Source organism: Prunus persica, chromosome G4 (assembly GCF_000346465.2).
Source record: "Prunus persica cultivar Lovell chromosome G4, Prunus_persica_NCBIv2, whole genome shotgun sequence".
Taxonomy (NCBI): domain Eukaryota; kingdom Viridiplantae; phylum Streptophyta; class Magnoliopsida; order Rosales; family Rosaceae; genus Prunus; species Prunus persica.
In genome coordinates this window covers 14,566,830-14,583,031 of record NC_034012.1, presented here as the reverse complement: position 1 = coordinate 14,583,031, position 16,202 = coordinate 14,566,830, and the positions used below count along the sequence as shown (strand labels likewise).

The window sequence follows — 16,202 nt, the reverse complement described above, 5'->3', positions numbered from 1 at the left end:
AAGTTCAAAACAATTGTATGAAAGATGGGACCCTAACTAGGTATTCATTTTCCTTTCATCGTGTAAAATATTTTTCCTTTCCAACGGACATGGGACCCTAACGAGCTTTATTACTTTTTTTTTTTTTTTTTAAAATAAAAAGAACTTCACTAAGAAAGGGTAATCATACACTCCCGATGTCATGTATTCGAATTCCCTCTTTTCAATATCGCTTGTATAAAATAAAAAAATTCATTTATGTCTAGATTTTTTTTTTTTAAAAAAAGGCTTTATTAGCAATCACCTGAAGGTGACGTGCATTAATGTCCAACAATTCCTTTCTACATCAACAATTCATACATATTCAAATGTAAAATATCCATCAAGATGACAAATAGTAAGATCAGAATTCGAACGTCTTCCCCATTGGCTTCCAAAAAAAAACAAAAAAAAACTCTTCATGGTCCTATTGCATTGCACAATTTAGTATTTTATACCCTTACCTAACCGATCTTATAATAATAATTTTTACAAGAAGCCAAAGTCAAATAGTACGACAAGAACAGAGATTTTAGCCTCATTTTATATATATATAAATAATAATGGCCTTTTTGTTTAATAAAATAGAAATTTAAACCCTAATTACTATGAATATACTATCTACAAAGATGCATATGGCAGCACATGGAAAGGGAAATAAACAATTAATCCCACGGCTCTGATTTCATCAAATTGATTTATAAGATTTGTTTTTGCAATTAAAATTGTGGGCCAAACTAGTTTTAATTATGGATATAATTTTGGTTTGTGGTTGGTAGAAAATTTGATATTAGTGGAAGCACGCTAGAAGCCGCGTACAGAGGAGGCCAGCAGTGCAGCAGGAGGAGGAGTAGAATTAATCAAAGGAAAGGGACATTGAGGTTGTGAATGTTTGTGTTGTTGGCAAACCTTCCTTCCTTCGGACGTAGATATCATCATCATTGGCATTTATCATTAGACCTAATTTTTATGTGATTTTTTGTTCTTTTATTATATGCAGATAATTATGTTTGATGGTTAATGTGGTCTAGCCGAATGGAAAAGAGCCTTAACTTGCAGTCGGTATCATTACTCTTAACGATTTACACCTTACACGTTAAACCTCACTGTACGAAGGACACTTAAGGCCGAAGATATCTCACTTGAGTTGAATTCATTTTTATACATCAACAAGATGACATTTAAAGTTGGAATTTATGGGCTCCAAATTCCAAATTGTTTTTTCAATATAAAATGTCAAAATTTCTTTGTTAATGCATCCAAACAAGGTAATAGAGATGACAATGACGGTCATGGGAAGATTGTGGAGATGGTAGTTGGAGCTGTGGAGATGGTAGTTGGAGCAGTGGCAAAGAGGTGGTACATGATTTATTTATTTATTTATTTATTTTAATTCTAAATAACTATTTAGTTGGAATGCATGAGCTCTAAATTCCAAGTTTCTTTCCACATATAATTTAAAATATTTTTTGTTAATGAATCCAAACAAAGAAATTAGTGTATTGTCAATTTAAAAGCTTTAACTATTGCCCAAATTCTAAAATTACTTTCTCCATCCAAACGCGCAAGGAAATTTTCCAGCTAAATATGAGGTCCTCCTTCGATTGAAACTTTCTCTAGGAAGTGGATTCTGTTGTTATTGCCCCACGCATTGATATTATTGGCAAAGATGGTGGTCCAAAAGCAGTGTTTCATTTAAAACAAAAAAAATCCTAATCTCTTTGTTGTTTTCCTGAGCAAAGAAAAGGCCCCAAATGCCAAAAGCGAATTCCTCATTTTTTTGACAAGTCTTCTTTTGGGTTTAGATTCTTAAACAGCAAGAATAACAGCAATTTTAGTGTTTGGCCTTTGGCCATGAGTGGACCAGCTAGCCCTCAATAATTTCTACCAGTTGTGCACAGAGGCACATGGGAAGATAAACCCTAAAATTTATATGTATTGCAGTATTTGGCAGACTGAATAATAACTCTCTATTTAGTACTCAGTACTATAATGAGGATGTTGAAGCATGATGTACGTAATTGACGACCAGATAAAAAACAAAGGAGGATCGTAAATGGTAAGGTAACTATCATCTCTCCTTTTCACTATGTCTTTATAGTATTAGTGAGTAGGGCCATTTTCTGACAATTAAGCCATAATTGAAAAGGTAAGCAATTGAATTGAAGGCAGTTTTCACCTAATTTATATTAGAGAAAGCAAGAAAAGTTTGGAGGCCCCTCTTCTTCTTCATGGCAATTAAAGGAAGGAAAAAAAGGGTCGTGGGTTTGTGTCTTAGCATTCGTTGTTTGTGTGAGTTTAGTATGATATCGCTCATTTCCTAAAAAAAAGATAAAAATGGAAGAGGAAACAGTAAAATAATTGAAGCACATTTTGGGTGCATGGCTTAGCTTTTTCTCACTTTTTTTTTTTTTGGGTCAACCATTAATATAGGGGAGGCAGTAATTTTCCTCTTAAATAAATTAAGTCACGTTGGAATAGTGTTAGACATACATCTCCATAAGAACATACGTATCTTAGGAAGGGTGCGAACACTCCAAACAGCTTTCCATATTCGATTTGAGATGAAATAAGAAGAATGCGAACTCCCAGATGCTAAGTAATGGTGAGCCAACTGCAAACAGTGATATTCAGATTTTACTGAATATAGACCGTTCGAAGTCCAGGGCCAAACAAGCTTATCCCGCTGACCCAAAGGACCGATGGGGATGGCAAGAATCTGCTTTCCCAACTCAGATAACTACCCACCCTATCCAAACTCTAAGTTCGATTCTGCAGATTGATAATATCTGAAACCATTTGTGGAGCATTAGGAGGGACGTGAGTGATTGGTGTAATAAGGATGTTTACACATAGTGAACCGAGCAGACTCAGCATCAAAGCGACTAGCACCAAGGCAGCCACGTCTTCTCCCCTGCCGAAGGAAGACATACTTCTGAGGTGCCAGACACCTGCCGAAGCTCCCAACTGTCAAACCTAATCTCCAGGACACGTGTCGCCACCACGACGACTTGCACAAAGTCCCACATTGGAACTTTGTGCAAACCTCCTACTCTCACCTCCCTATAAATAGGGAACAGTACCCAAGTAAAAAGGGTAACTACTCTCTCACTTTTACTATTACTCTGTCAGAATTACTACTTGTAACTGACTTAGGCATCGGAGAGCTTTTGGCCGGCACCACACCGGTGTCCGAAGCTTAACGATTGCTTCTCCCACTTTATCTTCTGCAGGTCTCCCACCAACCTATTTCACCAAGGGCCTCAGCCCTCTTCCCTGCTGAAGACCCCGCACATCTCATCACTAAGTTGGACTCAATATTGATCGTGCCATTTTGAGCATCAACAAAGGCCATTATCAGGAATCCAATTGTCACCCCAAATATTTATATCTGCACCATTCATGATATGAACTCTGGCCCTGCCTATTAAAGCATCTCTTCCCTCTAAAATACTCGTCCAGAGCCAAGATGGTCTATGACCCAAAACAGCATCCTTAAACTCACAATCAGGATTGTACCTCGCTTTCAGAATTCGAACCCATAATGCATTAGGAGTAGAGATGATTCTCCAACTCTATTTGGCAAGTAGAGCCAGATTAAATTCCGCAAGGTCTCTAAAGCCAAGACCCCCATTCTCCTTTCGCCAAACACAAAGCCTTCTAAGATTTCCAGTGTATGTCGTTGCCGCCTTTTGATTTTCCCCACCAGAATTTCGCAATATCATTATTGATCTCATTGCACACCACCTTGGGGAATTTAAAACACATCATAAGATAAGCTAGGACAGCAGTGGCAATGGCCTTGATCAAAACTTCATTTCCCACCATTGATAATGTGCCTTGTTTCCACCCCCATTATCTTCTTCGCCATACGCTCGCGGATATAGGCTAACGCAACTTTCTTAGACCGTCCCCAAGTCATTGGAATGCCCAAATAAATACCAGAGTTATCAATCCCTCTAATACCCATAATTGAGCTTATATTCGCCTTGACATCCTCAGGAGTGTTAGCACTGAACATAAGACTAGATTTCTCATAATTAATTAACTGACCAGATGCGAGACAGTAATCATCTAGTAGACCCTTTAATCTAGAGCAGTTTTCTTCCTCAGCTTTAACAAAAAATAGTGAATCATCTGCAAAGAAGAGATGAGACAGAATTGGAGCTCACCTAGATACTCGGATACCGTTAATGACACCATCTTGCACCAGCTTGGTCAGATTACATGAAAGCGCTTCGCATACCAAAAGGAAGAACCTTCTTGATGGCAAGAAGGACGAACCAAGTTGGCCATTCACTAAGACAGAGAAAGATACGGTTCTAAACACAACGTAACCAATCTGATCCATCCTCTCTGGAAACCAAGCTTTTGTAACAAGGCTTCAAGAAAATCCCACTTCACCTTATCATAAGCCTTGTTCATGTCAATTTTAATTCCCACTTCATACTTGTGACTTGCTCTCTTGAGCTTAAGATAATGAAAGGTTTCATGAGCTACAATCACATTACCATGAATCTGACGGTCTGCCAAGAAGGCATTTTGGGAATCAGAAACAAGGTGAGGCATGAGAGACTTTAACTGGTTGGCAAGTAGCTTGGACAAAATCTTGTACTAAGTGTTGCATAGACTGATTGGTCTAAACTGAGAGGTGGACTCAGGAGCAAGCACCTTAGGAATCAACGCAATGAAAGTTTTGCTTATGTCACGAATATGGGATTGCCCTGTATAAAACTCCTCAGTTGATCTAGAAATAATATCATGCACAAAAAGCCAATACTTATAGTAGAATATATCAGGAAAGTCATCTGGGCCAAGTGCCTTAAGGGACCAAAGTTGGAAAATTGCATCTTTCACTTCCTCCAAGCTAAAGGGACGCATAAGCTCACCATTCATATCGTTATTAACCAACTGAGGGATATGGTCCATGATACCATTCCAATTTCGAGGGCCACTGGACTTAAACAAGTTCACAAAATAATTTTGAAACTCATTTTGTATCATTTTGTCACCTGCTATCCATACTCCAGCCTCATTCTTAATCTTCCAAATACGGTTCCTTTGCCTTCTCTAGATAGTAGTTAAATGGAAAAAAAGAGTATTAGCATCTCCAGCTTTGAGCCAACTCACCCTTGATCGTTGTTTCTAGTAAAGCTCTTCATTCTTCCATAATTGTTCCAACTCCGACATCAGTCGATTTTTCTCATTCAAAAAGGTCCCAGTATCCTGATTTGCCTGCCTCAAATTAAGCTCATTTAACATCTCTGCAATTTTCACCTTGTTATTGGGGTGTCGATTTCGACTCCATTTAACTAAAGCACTCCTTAAGATTAATTAGCCATTATCTTGTACCAGAAGTTCCCATCATAGCCTTTCACCCTTCGTCAACTACCCTGTGGCAATCAGCATCTTCAACCCATTAAGATTCGAAACGGAAAAGCTTTCTTCCTTTAGGCATAGTGGGATTGTTATCAAACAAAATAGGGCAATGGTCAGAGGCTATCCTTGGGCAATGGGAAACATTCGAACTAGGCCAAGCCGCTACCCAACAAATATTGCAAAGCCCTCTGTCCAATCTTTCATGAACTGAAATCTCCCCACCAATATGTTTATCCCAGGTAAAGGGCTGACCAATAAACCCCAAATCTACTAAATTCAACTTGTTCACAAAATCCACAAGGTAACGTTTTCGTCTCGGATTCCAACCCGATCCACTTTCTTTCTCAGATTGCCAACAAATTTCATTGAAATCCCCCATAATACTCCATGGCATATTCTCCATTTGGTCCCATTGAAGCATAGCATCCCAAAATTGGTATTTCTCTTCACTGTAGGGCGTTCCATAAAACCACGTGCACCTGCAATGAAATTTCTCATTTTCTATTTTCACCGTAGCATCAATCCAAGAACGGGAAGTGTCATTAATTTGAACATCCACATCCGTCTTCCACCAAACACTCAAACCTCTAGCAAGACCAATTGGATCCACAGTCACTCCGTTATGGTAACCACACTGTCTACAAAGCTAAACATTCTGGTGATGGTTTTGCTTAGTTTCCATAAAAAACACAATCGTGGGATTTTTGGAACGTAACAGTTCCTTCAAATACAGAACTGTCAAGGGGTTCCCCAACCCTTGACAGTTCCAAGCAAGTTGTATCATGATTCCCTTGCTGCTGATTTGGGCCAGCCACCACAACCCTGGAGGGGGACAGTATCCTCCACCCCATTAGCCTTACGTTTTCTTTCCATCTCTTCCAGCTCTTAAGAAGGACTGACAACCGATTCACAAAGGTTGTTATTTGTCTTGCTCCAAATTCTGATTCCACTCGCTCACATTGATCCGACCACCTCTTTGCCTACCTCTACACCCTCTTCCCCCTCTGTCGGACAATCGTAGAGAGCATCCATGGCCTGGACTAGCAGAAGGGTGAGCTTTCTTAGGAGGATTAGGTATGATTGAACCCTCCTCTTCTTCAGTACAAATCTTCTTGCCTTTTCTCTGTTTTTGAGTTTCTTGCACATCCTGATCAAGCACACCAGATTCAACTTCTTCAATTCTAGGCCCATTTCCAGAATTTTGCTAAAATGACACATTGGGTTTAGCCCAGTCGCCATGCATTATCACTGAGTTGAACTCCTCACCAATCTCCATGTTTGCAGTAATATTGGCCCAAGTTGCTGAAGTTAGGGCCCAAGGTGGAACCCTCATTGGGTCACACAAATCTCGATCCTTCGCAAGCCCATTCATAGCCATAGTAAGAGTCTCGTTATAATCCCGAGTGCTAAAACTCAGGGTCCCGCATCCCACGGTAGTCATCAAGCGTGGCTCTGTGTTTTGGCATATTACTGTTGTCAGTACAACGTTGCAAAGCCACAGACTGAAACGTAGCAGATGTCCATATTGTCACTGAACCCCCTGCCTCCATTTCAGCTGTTTGTATTGTCGTTGAGCCCCCTGTAACCACAGTTGTTCCATTGACTTTCAGCTTTGTCCCACTATGCTCAACCCAATTATTTCCGGAGATGCCGTCTTTCTCGCTGGAGGAAAATTGCAGCCGTCCATTCCAGGCGAGTTGGGCTCTAGATTCCAGTCTTTTTTCCTCTGATTTTCCTGGAAAAAGGGACGCCGACGCTCTAGAGACCGGAGCCGTTCTCAACCAATCTCTGTGTTGCAAGTTTTCTGCTATAAGTCTTGGGTTATGAGTTATTTGGCATCCCCTTGAATGGCCCAGCTTACCACGAGTAACAGAAGTCCCTTAGACCCTCATATCACAGTCTAATGAGACACTTCCCTTTATCCGGGCACGGCATAGTAAATCCAGGAGATAGAGGTTTAGATGCATCAAGGTTCACTCTTATTCTCATGAACCCTCTAAATCCAACCGTATCAATGTCTTCAACTTCCATAACCGCTCAAACTCTCGCACCTAGCACCCTGGCATTCTTTGAAGTACAAAGATTCCTTGGTAAACCATGCACTTGAACCCAATACATTGCCCTATCCACTGCAATATCATCTAAGGAATGATAAAGTGGCCATAGCATGGTGGTGAAGGTATGGCCCTTCACAAACCATGGGTTCCCATCCACTAGACGCCGGGCAACCTTCTCGTCTCCTACTGTTATGGAATAGACATTTGCCTTTGCTTTAACAACCTTTACAGCCCCCATATTGTTCCAAGCAACACGAAGAACCTCTTTGATTGTTGATTGGGGTGGTTCATGGTCTGCAATTAGCAAACCAACCAAAGCAATACAGTTTTCAGGCTTCTCATCCAGTCTGTCCTCAAAACATATGGACAAACAATCTTCGACCTCTTCCTTGGAAAAAGTATCAAACTCCTCCATCTCACCAACGTGGGACCAAAGTCTCTCATACTGAAAGAGAAAATGGACACTACTAAGCCCGTTTGAACTTACCACAAGCCATAACGGCCACTATCAAGGATTAACCTCACCATGCAAACATGACGTTTTTTAGACCCAGAAGTTCATGATCGTTCCTAGCTCTCTTCTCTTCACTTTTTCTTTAACTACAATTCGATTGCAAAAAAAAGTATATTGGAGTATAATGTGCATGCTCACAATAGGATGCCAAAGATGTGGGAAATGCTAAAGATGTCAAACAAAACAGATATCCAAGGAAATACAAACAAGACGAGACTATGAGCCCAAACTAATATTGAGACTTTTTCTTTTGGGCCCGGCGAGCACTCACTCTTACATCATATATAGTAATTTTATTTGAGTCAAATTTTAGTTTTTGCATGAACTACTTCTTTCTTTGAATTCTGTAGCTTTAATTTTAGGGTCAATTCGAAGTTAGTTTGAGCTAAAAAAATTTGTTGAAGCCGGAGTTCTTTTGATGTTGTCATCAATCAATCGATTGGTAGACCTAATTGAATATGATATGTATTTGCAATTTCATTCTCTTTTTTTCCAACTCGATTCACCGGTTCAATCGCTCATCCTTATTGGATAGGATTATGAAATTTGGCTATTTTTTATTATCTTTAAAGATATTCAAAACATATAGTAAACGCTAATCAGCCATAAATATAATTAGACTTGCTCAACAGAAACAATGCTTGAATTATTTTAACCAAAAAATTTGTTAAGTGTATGCATTTTGAGTTTTTTTTTTGGCTTTCCTTGACAATATTGTAATAGGACATACATTGTAATTATCCAAGTTCAAGTTTATATTATGAATAGTTTCTCTAAGTGTTCTTATCTAGCTACTTTTTTATGGAAGATCAATCATATTGGTAAAAGTAATTTGTGCAGTGCATCATATTGCATTCATTAAATTTCTTAAGATTATGACTAATCATCTTGTTTTCATATGACTAATCATCCTTTGCATCAGTAGAATTTCCAGCTCATTAATTTCCAGCTAGATCCTAACAAATCTTTTTGTCATATTCTGCGAACACTCAACATTCTTTAAAACCAAAGTAGGATTTAATTCTATCCAATATCTCAATATATATATATATTGGGTGTTACCTACACTATCCAATTGTTCTTTTTTCTTTTGCTAAAAGTCACTAATCAAATCAAACTCAAAAGTCATATAATGAAGTTGTAGTATATATAATAAACGCTCACGCAGAATTGACAACTACTGCCACAATCATACTAAACATGTCTTAGTCTTTTATCTTTTATTTTTGTATTTGTTAATTTTTTTTCTTCAAAAGACATGTTACTTTTATAAAAATAGTATTTGTACATACATGCATCATACATGTAACATGTCTTAGTTACCCAACATTGGAAATGTGTGACCAAACACCTTCTTAGTGAAATATCAGTATTAGTAGAGTTATTAGTATATGCCACCTGGCGCCCACAGTTTTGACAAAAGTTTTTTTTAATATAAGCGATAGTCTAAACTAGAGGGTACGTAGGGGGATATCTCAACAAAAATACTGTCATAGGAATTTGAATTTGAGACCTCTTATCTGCAAGTTAAGGCTCTTTTTTATTGGGCTAGATCCCGTTGACATTTTTTTTTTAAATTTTTAAATAAACCATAGCAACGTAAGGAAGCAATATAACTAAACTAAAAAATTCACAAACATGTGATGTATGTGTGGATGATTCTTTCTAAGTATGCAGATAAATAGATAAAGGTTTTTTTCCCCCTTAAAATTCACTCTATGAAATTTAGAAACGACAACTATTCAAATATAATTTAAAATTAAAATTTATGATCTCTAAATTTCAAATTTATTAAATTTATTTATGAATTCAAACAAAAAAATTAGTATATTTCAATTTAAAAATATTTTTTTTTCTTTTCAAATTCTAAATTTATTTTCCAATCAAAATGCAGAATTAAGAATGAGTAATAACCTACTCAATAAAATGGCTCAGAGAGGCCATGACATGTTACAAAAATCCTCTTGAGGAGTTTCTTCATTCTGCCCCTCGATCTGGAGAAAAATTTATGATCAATCTAGCATTGTACGTAGTTGGTTATGACAAAAAAAACAGTCTAGCTTAGCTTATGCTTAGCCTAACGATGATGTGGGCTTCCGCCACATGTCACTTGCATGCATGTTCTCCCACGCGTCGACCCCAACTGCGAACACTCAACAACACTCCGTTTACCAGGCAATAGCAAACAAAACAATCTCTTTCCCGATCTCCTCTCTCTCTCTCTCTCTCTCTCTCTCTCTGTCACATAGGGTGCTGCAATTGTTTGTTTTGTTGCATATGTACGGCGTCGTTGGGTGGAATGCAGAGGTACTACCAGTTAGTAGTGTGGTGAAAGCTGAGAAAGATGACAGAAATGGCGGGGAATGAGGGTGTGTATGAGTTTGCAAAAAACTTGGCTCACGAGCATGCGCAGGTGATACCAGTCTCGGTCTTTGTGGCGGTTCTCTGTCTTTGTTTGGCCGTCGGCCATTTGCTTGAAGAAAATCGATGGGTCAACGAATCCATTACTGCCATTTGCATCGTAATAATTACTAATTACTGAATTAATTAACCGCCTCATCAATTCCCATCTCTATGCTTTTTTTTTCTTTAATTTTGTTTTTTTTAAATATTTGTGGGGATTTTTAGTACAAGCGACAGTCTAAATTACAGGGATGAGATTTTTCACACACACAACTATGATGTCATGGGGTTCGAACTTGAGACCTATAGCCTGCAAGTCAGGATCCTTTTTCACTAGATTAGACCCCATTGGCTGTGGATTTTATATTTTTTTAGTCGTTATATCAAATGCTCTTAACCTCCATTTTCATTGTCTTTCCCTATTTCATTTGGCCAAGAAATAACAGATTAATTAGTAGCCATTGATGTTCATTAAGTTTACACCACATGGTACATTGTATGTGTGTGTGTATAATAAAGTGAGATAGCTCAAACACTAGGGAATTTAATTTGCAAAAAATGTGCGTTTCTATAATATTTGTCAAGTTTGAGTACTAATTAACTATGAGCTCCATATAAATCAAGTTTAATAAGTACCCTTTTTCTTCACCTACTCTCCTAGAAGATTGAGTTTTTATGTGGTTATTGTAATCTGTTAGTACACCATATGGTAACATGGTCAACTCTCTGCTTCACTCTCTGTCCCTAGAACCATATCGAAAATGAAAAATTATGTGAGCTTCTTTTTCTGCCCGTTTAATGCTGAGAATTATGTTGGGCACTGTTGAATTTGCAAACATTTGGGATATTGCTATATATATGTTCTGTGTCTGATCATTTCCATTGTCTAAAGTTTCTTACTTTTTTTCTCAAACAGGGATGCATAGCTGGAACAATAATTTTGCTTGTGAGCAAGGGCAAAAGTTCCCATATTCTGAGATTTAATGAAGAGTTGTTCTTTATATATCTCTTGCCACCTATAATATTCAATGCTGGGTAATTCAGCTTCCTTGTGGCTTATAATGACCCTGTACTAATTTTCTTGTCAGCTTCATATGTAGAAACTTTACAGACAATTCACTTACTTTGTTTACTGACTATGTCAGATTTCAGGTCAAGAAGAAACAGTTTTTTCGGAACTTCTTAACCATCTTAATGTTTGGGGTGATTGGTGTTTTCATTTCAACCTCCATCATAGCAGTTGGTAACATTTAATCTGTTCACTGCATATTTTATTGTAGTTTATAGCCAATTCCTCAAAAGATTTCAAACTTTTAATTTTGCGTTGTGTTATTATAGATTTATGTAGGATCTAAAATGATTCTGCGTGTTACTTTTTGGTTTAGGCTCCTGGTTGCTGTTTCCTAAGTTGGGCTTTGTTGGCCTGAATGCACGAGACTATCTCGGTGAGAACTGAGAATCTTATCGGTGAAAGGATTAGCTATTCGTATCATATGAACTTCGATTTTTATAATTTTGTTGATGACTTTTGGTTTACATCAACCTTTTGTTTTGAAACAGCTGTAGGAACAATTTTTTCATCAACTGATACAGTGTGTACACTGCAGGTTTGTCATGTTTTAGATGTTCCCTTTCATTTAATTTGGACCAGCCGCTCCCATATTTGGATGTGCTGTGACATTCTATCCAAATGTAGGTTCTTCATCAAGATGAAACTCCTTTACTATACAGCCTAGTCTTTGGGGAAGGAGTGGTGAATGATGCAACATCAGTTGTCCTGTTCAATGCAATTCAAAAGATTGATGTTACTAGGCTTAGTGGCGCGAATGGACTTCGTGTCGTTGGAGATTTTCTATACCTATTCTTCACAAGCACTGCCCTTGGAATTGCAGTAAGTTTACCGTTAAACCCATAATGATGATCTAATATTGCTAAGTGGTATTCAGAATATTATGATCACTTAGCTGGTTTCAAAATTACAGCATTTGTGATAAAATTTGTTTCTTGTTTCATTTTCAGTTTGGACTTTTGGCAGCATATGCCCTTAAAACCTTATGCTTTGGAAGGTTAGCAACCATTTCACATATCCCTCTGATAAAAGAATATCTGTGAATCGTGATAGACGTAGTAGGGAATCTCAGATCTTACTTTTAAGTCAAGTTCTACCTACACAAATCTTATTTTTATACTATTTTACAGGCATTCGAGCATCCGTGAGATTTCCTTAATGGTTCTACTGGCTTATCTGTCTTACATGGTGGCTGAGGTAACTAAGTGCCCTTAAAATTAAGATTAAAAGTTTATTAAACTTATGTTTTATTTTTCAAAGCTGAATAATTCTCCCGCACTTGAGTATAATCCCACAGATTCTTCTATTCACTGTTCTTGTAATTTGTGTTGAAATGAACTTGGAAGCTGGCTTGTTATTTCCCCATATAGCTGAAAACCTCTAATTTTAATTGACATGCAGTTGTTAGAACTGAGTGGAATTCTGACCGTTTTCTTTTGCGGGATTCTCATGTCGCATTATGCATGGCATAATGTCACTGAAAGTTCAAGAATCACAACCAGGCATGTATGAACCGATTAAAGTCCCCATAAAGTCCCAGCTATTTCATCTGACTGCTCTCACCTTCTAATTTTTAGGCATGTATTTGCAATGATGTCATTCATAGCAGAAACATTCATATTTCTTTATGTGGGAATGGATGCTCTTGACATTGAGAAGTGGAAGATAACTACATTAAGGTACTCTTCCTCCTGAAATTCTATTGTTTTCCATTTCCCTTGATCACCCAACTTGGGGTACTTTTGATTGTTTACCGGAGAATGTTTGCTGGTAGTTTGAATTTTTAGCTGCATACTTTGATGTGAAAAAATAAAGAGTGAAATCATTCGTACGGATATTATATATCTGAACTGAAACACTTTTCACCATATATATCTGACTTGCTTGTGGTCAGACACAGAACTAGCAGGTGGCTGGTTGATTCAAGCAAGTCACATTATTCTGTGTCTGACTAAAACTAGGAGTACCTTCTAGTATAAAGGCACATTATTCTGCACTAAAACTAGGAGTACCTTGTTGATTTATAATTGAAGAATACAGGGAAAAAAACAGAGAGTTTGATTGAATTGATGGTGCACTTAATAGGCTCTTTTCAAGAATATATGTATCAAGTGAAGCCAATTTATTGATTTTTCTTAAACTTTTTACTCTTGCAGCCTTGGGGATTCACTGGGCATCTATAGTACAATACTCGTATTAATATTGCTCGGACGTGCTGCATTTGTATTCCCTCTCTCAGCAATCTCCAATTACATGAATAGACGAGCTACGGGATCATCTTCACTTTCATTCAAACACCAGGTTAGTATAAGTGTACCCAATCTGATAATCTTTTTATGCATCCCCTTAGAGAACTTTTTGAAATTGATATTTATGTAGGTAATCATATGTTGGGCTGGGCTAATCAGAGGAGCTGTCTCTATTGCTTTGGCTTTTAAACAGGTGTGTATACTCTTTTTTCATTACAAGTTGTTGACAGTTACTCTAATGAAAATAACCACACTGATTTTGTGATGGCTCGGAATGCTTTTGATGACTCGTCAAGTTCACATATTCTGGTGTCACATGGGATCCAGTCAATGCTACGATGATTACTAACACCATAATCGTTGTCCTCTTCAGTACACTGGTATGTAAATCATGTTTCTTCTTGTGATTTCGTTTACAGTTTATATAGTAAAGAAAATTTGGAAATTATGGTTAATCGTTTTATTAGTCCCTGAACATTGACCTGATTTGCATTTGAGTACCTCATTTTCCAAAATGGTTTGGACAAATGGTCTTGTCGTCAATTTTGTTAACTTTTTCTGTTAAATACAGGGGTAAAATGGTATTTTTATATTAAAACAAAAAAAAAGAATAAAAAATCATATCTTTAAAATAACAATAAAAGAAAATCAAATAAAAAACCAACCAAATAAATAAATAAATAAAGTTTTGGGGGAGTAGAAATCGGGATAGAGGGGGGGAGAGAGAGTTTAATTTTAATTTTTTAGTTTTTTTAATTTTTATTCATATTTTAATCAATTTTGATACAAAAATACTATTTTGCCCCTGTATTTAATAGAAAAGTAAACAAAATTGACAGCGGGACCATTTGTCCTAATAAAACTAAATTCAGGGACTAATAAAACGATTAACCCTTAGAAATTATAACCGTTATCATTATTCCGTACACTGGTTTTACCCCCTTATTGAGAATAATGTCAGCAAGCATTAATTCTGCACCTCGAAAAGTTTATAATGGGATCATTTTGATATTAGGTGTTTGGCTTTCTGACAAAGCCACTTACAAATTATCTGCTTCCTCACGCTGCAACTAGCACCCTTAACCGTAAAGAGTCAAAGGACATATCAGAGGACATGAACCTGCCTTTGCTCTCCTTTGATGAATCTGCTGAGACCAATATCAGTCGTGCAAAGGATAATTTGTCCATGTTGATGGAGAGACCTGTATACACCATACATTTTTACTGGAGGAGGTTTGATGATGCCTACATGAGACCAATATTTGGAGGGCCACTTGCCAATCAGTCTGCTGCTGCTTGAGTGAATGACTTCACCGCTTCAGTCCATCATAGCAATGCATCAAATGTACCCTAACGAATCACAAATCCCAGTGCTAGTCGAAGCGGGTAGGTGAACTTTTTGCGCATGAAGATGTTTAATTTTTCTAGGACGCCGTAAGTGTTAACTTTTCCCTGTTCGACATTATCCAGCTTCTAGCGTTACTTTTGCCTATGGGGTACAATATATGACTCATTGAGGCAGCAGATTAACTGCTTGGAAAAGTAAAATTGTGTGTATATTATGCTAAGAAATGTGATACCAACTGCTGACTATCCCGATTAGTGGTTGAACCAAAACTAATCTGGGTTTCGTATTTATTAGAAAGACCAACTAAATGTTACTTGCTACCAGATGGATGTTATTTGCTGAAGTTGCAGCTTCGACTGAGGCAGAACTGAAAGCAACTTCCAAGTACTGAAAAAGTATTAGACTTGAACTGCAAAGCAAGCAGCAATGACGTTTTCGCATTGCCTAATATTATTGTTGGGGTTCCAACAAAAAGAAAATACTGGTACAAACAAATGCATTTAGCAATTACAGAGACGGATTTAACAACACGGGTAAAGGTAACAAATAGATGTTTTCAAAATATACATGGAAAACATTATAAATATTTCAAATCTAGGAAGCACTAGGAAATGGTAAAATCACATAGTTGTTGAAACTGTTGCAGCCTCAAGTGCTTCAAACCACTGCAAGGAACCAGAGAGAACAATGGTTAGAAACACACCATACAATCAGAGGCATATTAGTAGTAACCATGCAAAGCTTTGGTATCTTACCATGGCATTCTCGTGGTGTGTTCATGCCACACTTCTTAGGCAACGCCATAGCTAGCGCAGGGTTGATCCCAAATGCAGGGAAGGCAGACTTGTAGTTGCAGAGGCAGGGCAAGTTGGCTTGGTGGACAACGTCACAGCATTTCTTGGTTGGTGGTTTTGGTGAGTTTCCGGTCACTGCCGGGCGACATTCATTCAGCTTGGCGGAGTCAATGTTACATATGGGGACTGCCCTGGCTCCACCCACAAGTGCTATCAAGAAAATCGCCATTACCCATTGCAAGGACCGCACTTCACAAGTACTTGCCATTTTGTTTCTGTTTTATTAACTGATCAAAGACGTTGATTTATAGGAGAGAAATGGGATTTGTTTATAATTTTCTGGCAATATTTGTCATGTGAAGGAAGTGGTT

General features: G+C 37.7%; 2 protein-coding genes across 2 annotated transcripts; one reads left to right on the top strand and one right to left on the bottom strand.

Annotated features, from left to right (window-relative positions):
- LOC18779162 (sodium/hydrogen exchanger 4) lies at positions 10,188 to 15,333 on the top strand. The gene is made up of 14 exons (XM_020561891.1): positions 10,188 to 10,489; positions 11,288 to 11,406; positions 11,517 to 11,614; positions 11,757 to 11,816; positions 11,932 to 11,978; positions 12,068 to 12,262; positions 12,391 to 12,437; positions 12,571 to 12,637; positions 12,842 to 12,942; positions 13,018 to 13,119; positions 13,597 to 13,741; positions 13,820 to 13,882; positions 13,986 to 14,069; positions 14,705 to 15,333. The coding sequence occupies exons 1-14, from the start codon at positions 10,313 to 10,315 to the stop codon at positions 14,987 to 14,989; spliced, it is 1,590 nt and encodes a 529-aa protein (XP_020417480.1). The 5' UTR covers positions 10,188 to 10,312; the 3' UTR covers positions 14,990 to 15,333.
- LOC18778326 (putative lipid-transfer protein DIR1) lies at positions 15,436 to 16,192 on the bottom strand. The gene is made up of 2 exons (XM_007212350.2): positions 15,793 to 16,192; positions 15,436 to 15,702 (listed from the first exon to the last, which is right to left on the bottom strand). The coding sequence occupies exons 1-2, from the start codon at positions 16,097 to 16,099 to the stop codon at positions 15,695 to 15,697; spliced, it is 315 nt and encodes a 104-aa protein (XP_007212412.2). The 5' UTR covers positions 16,100 to 16,192; the 3' UTR covers positions 15,436 to 15,694.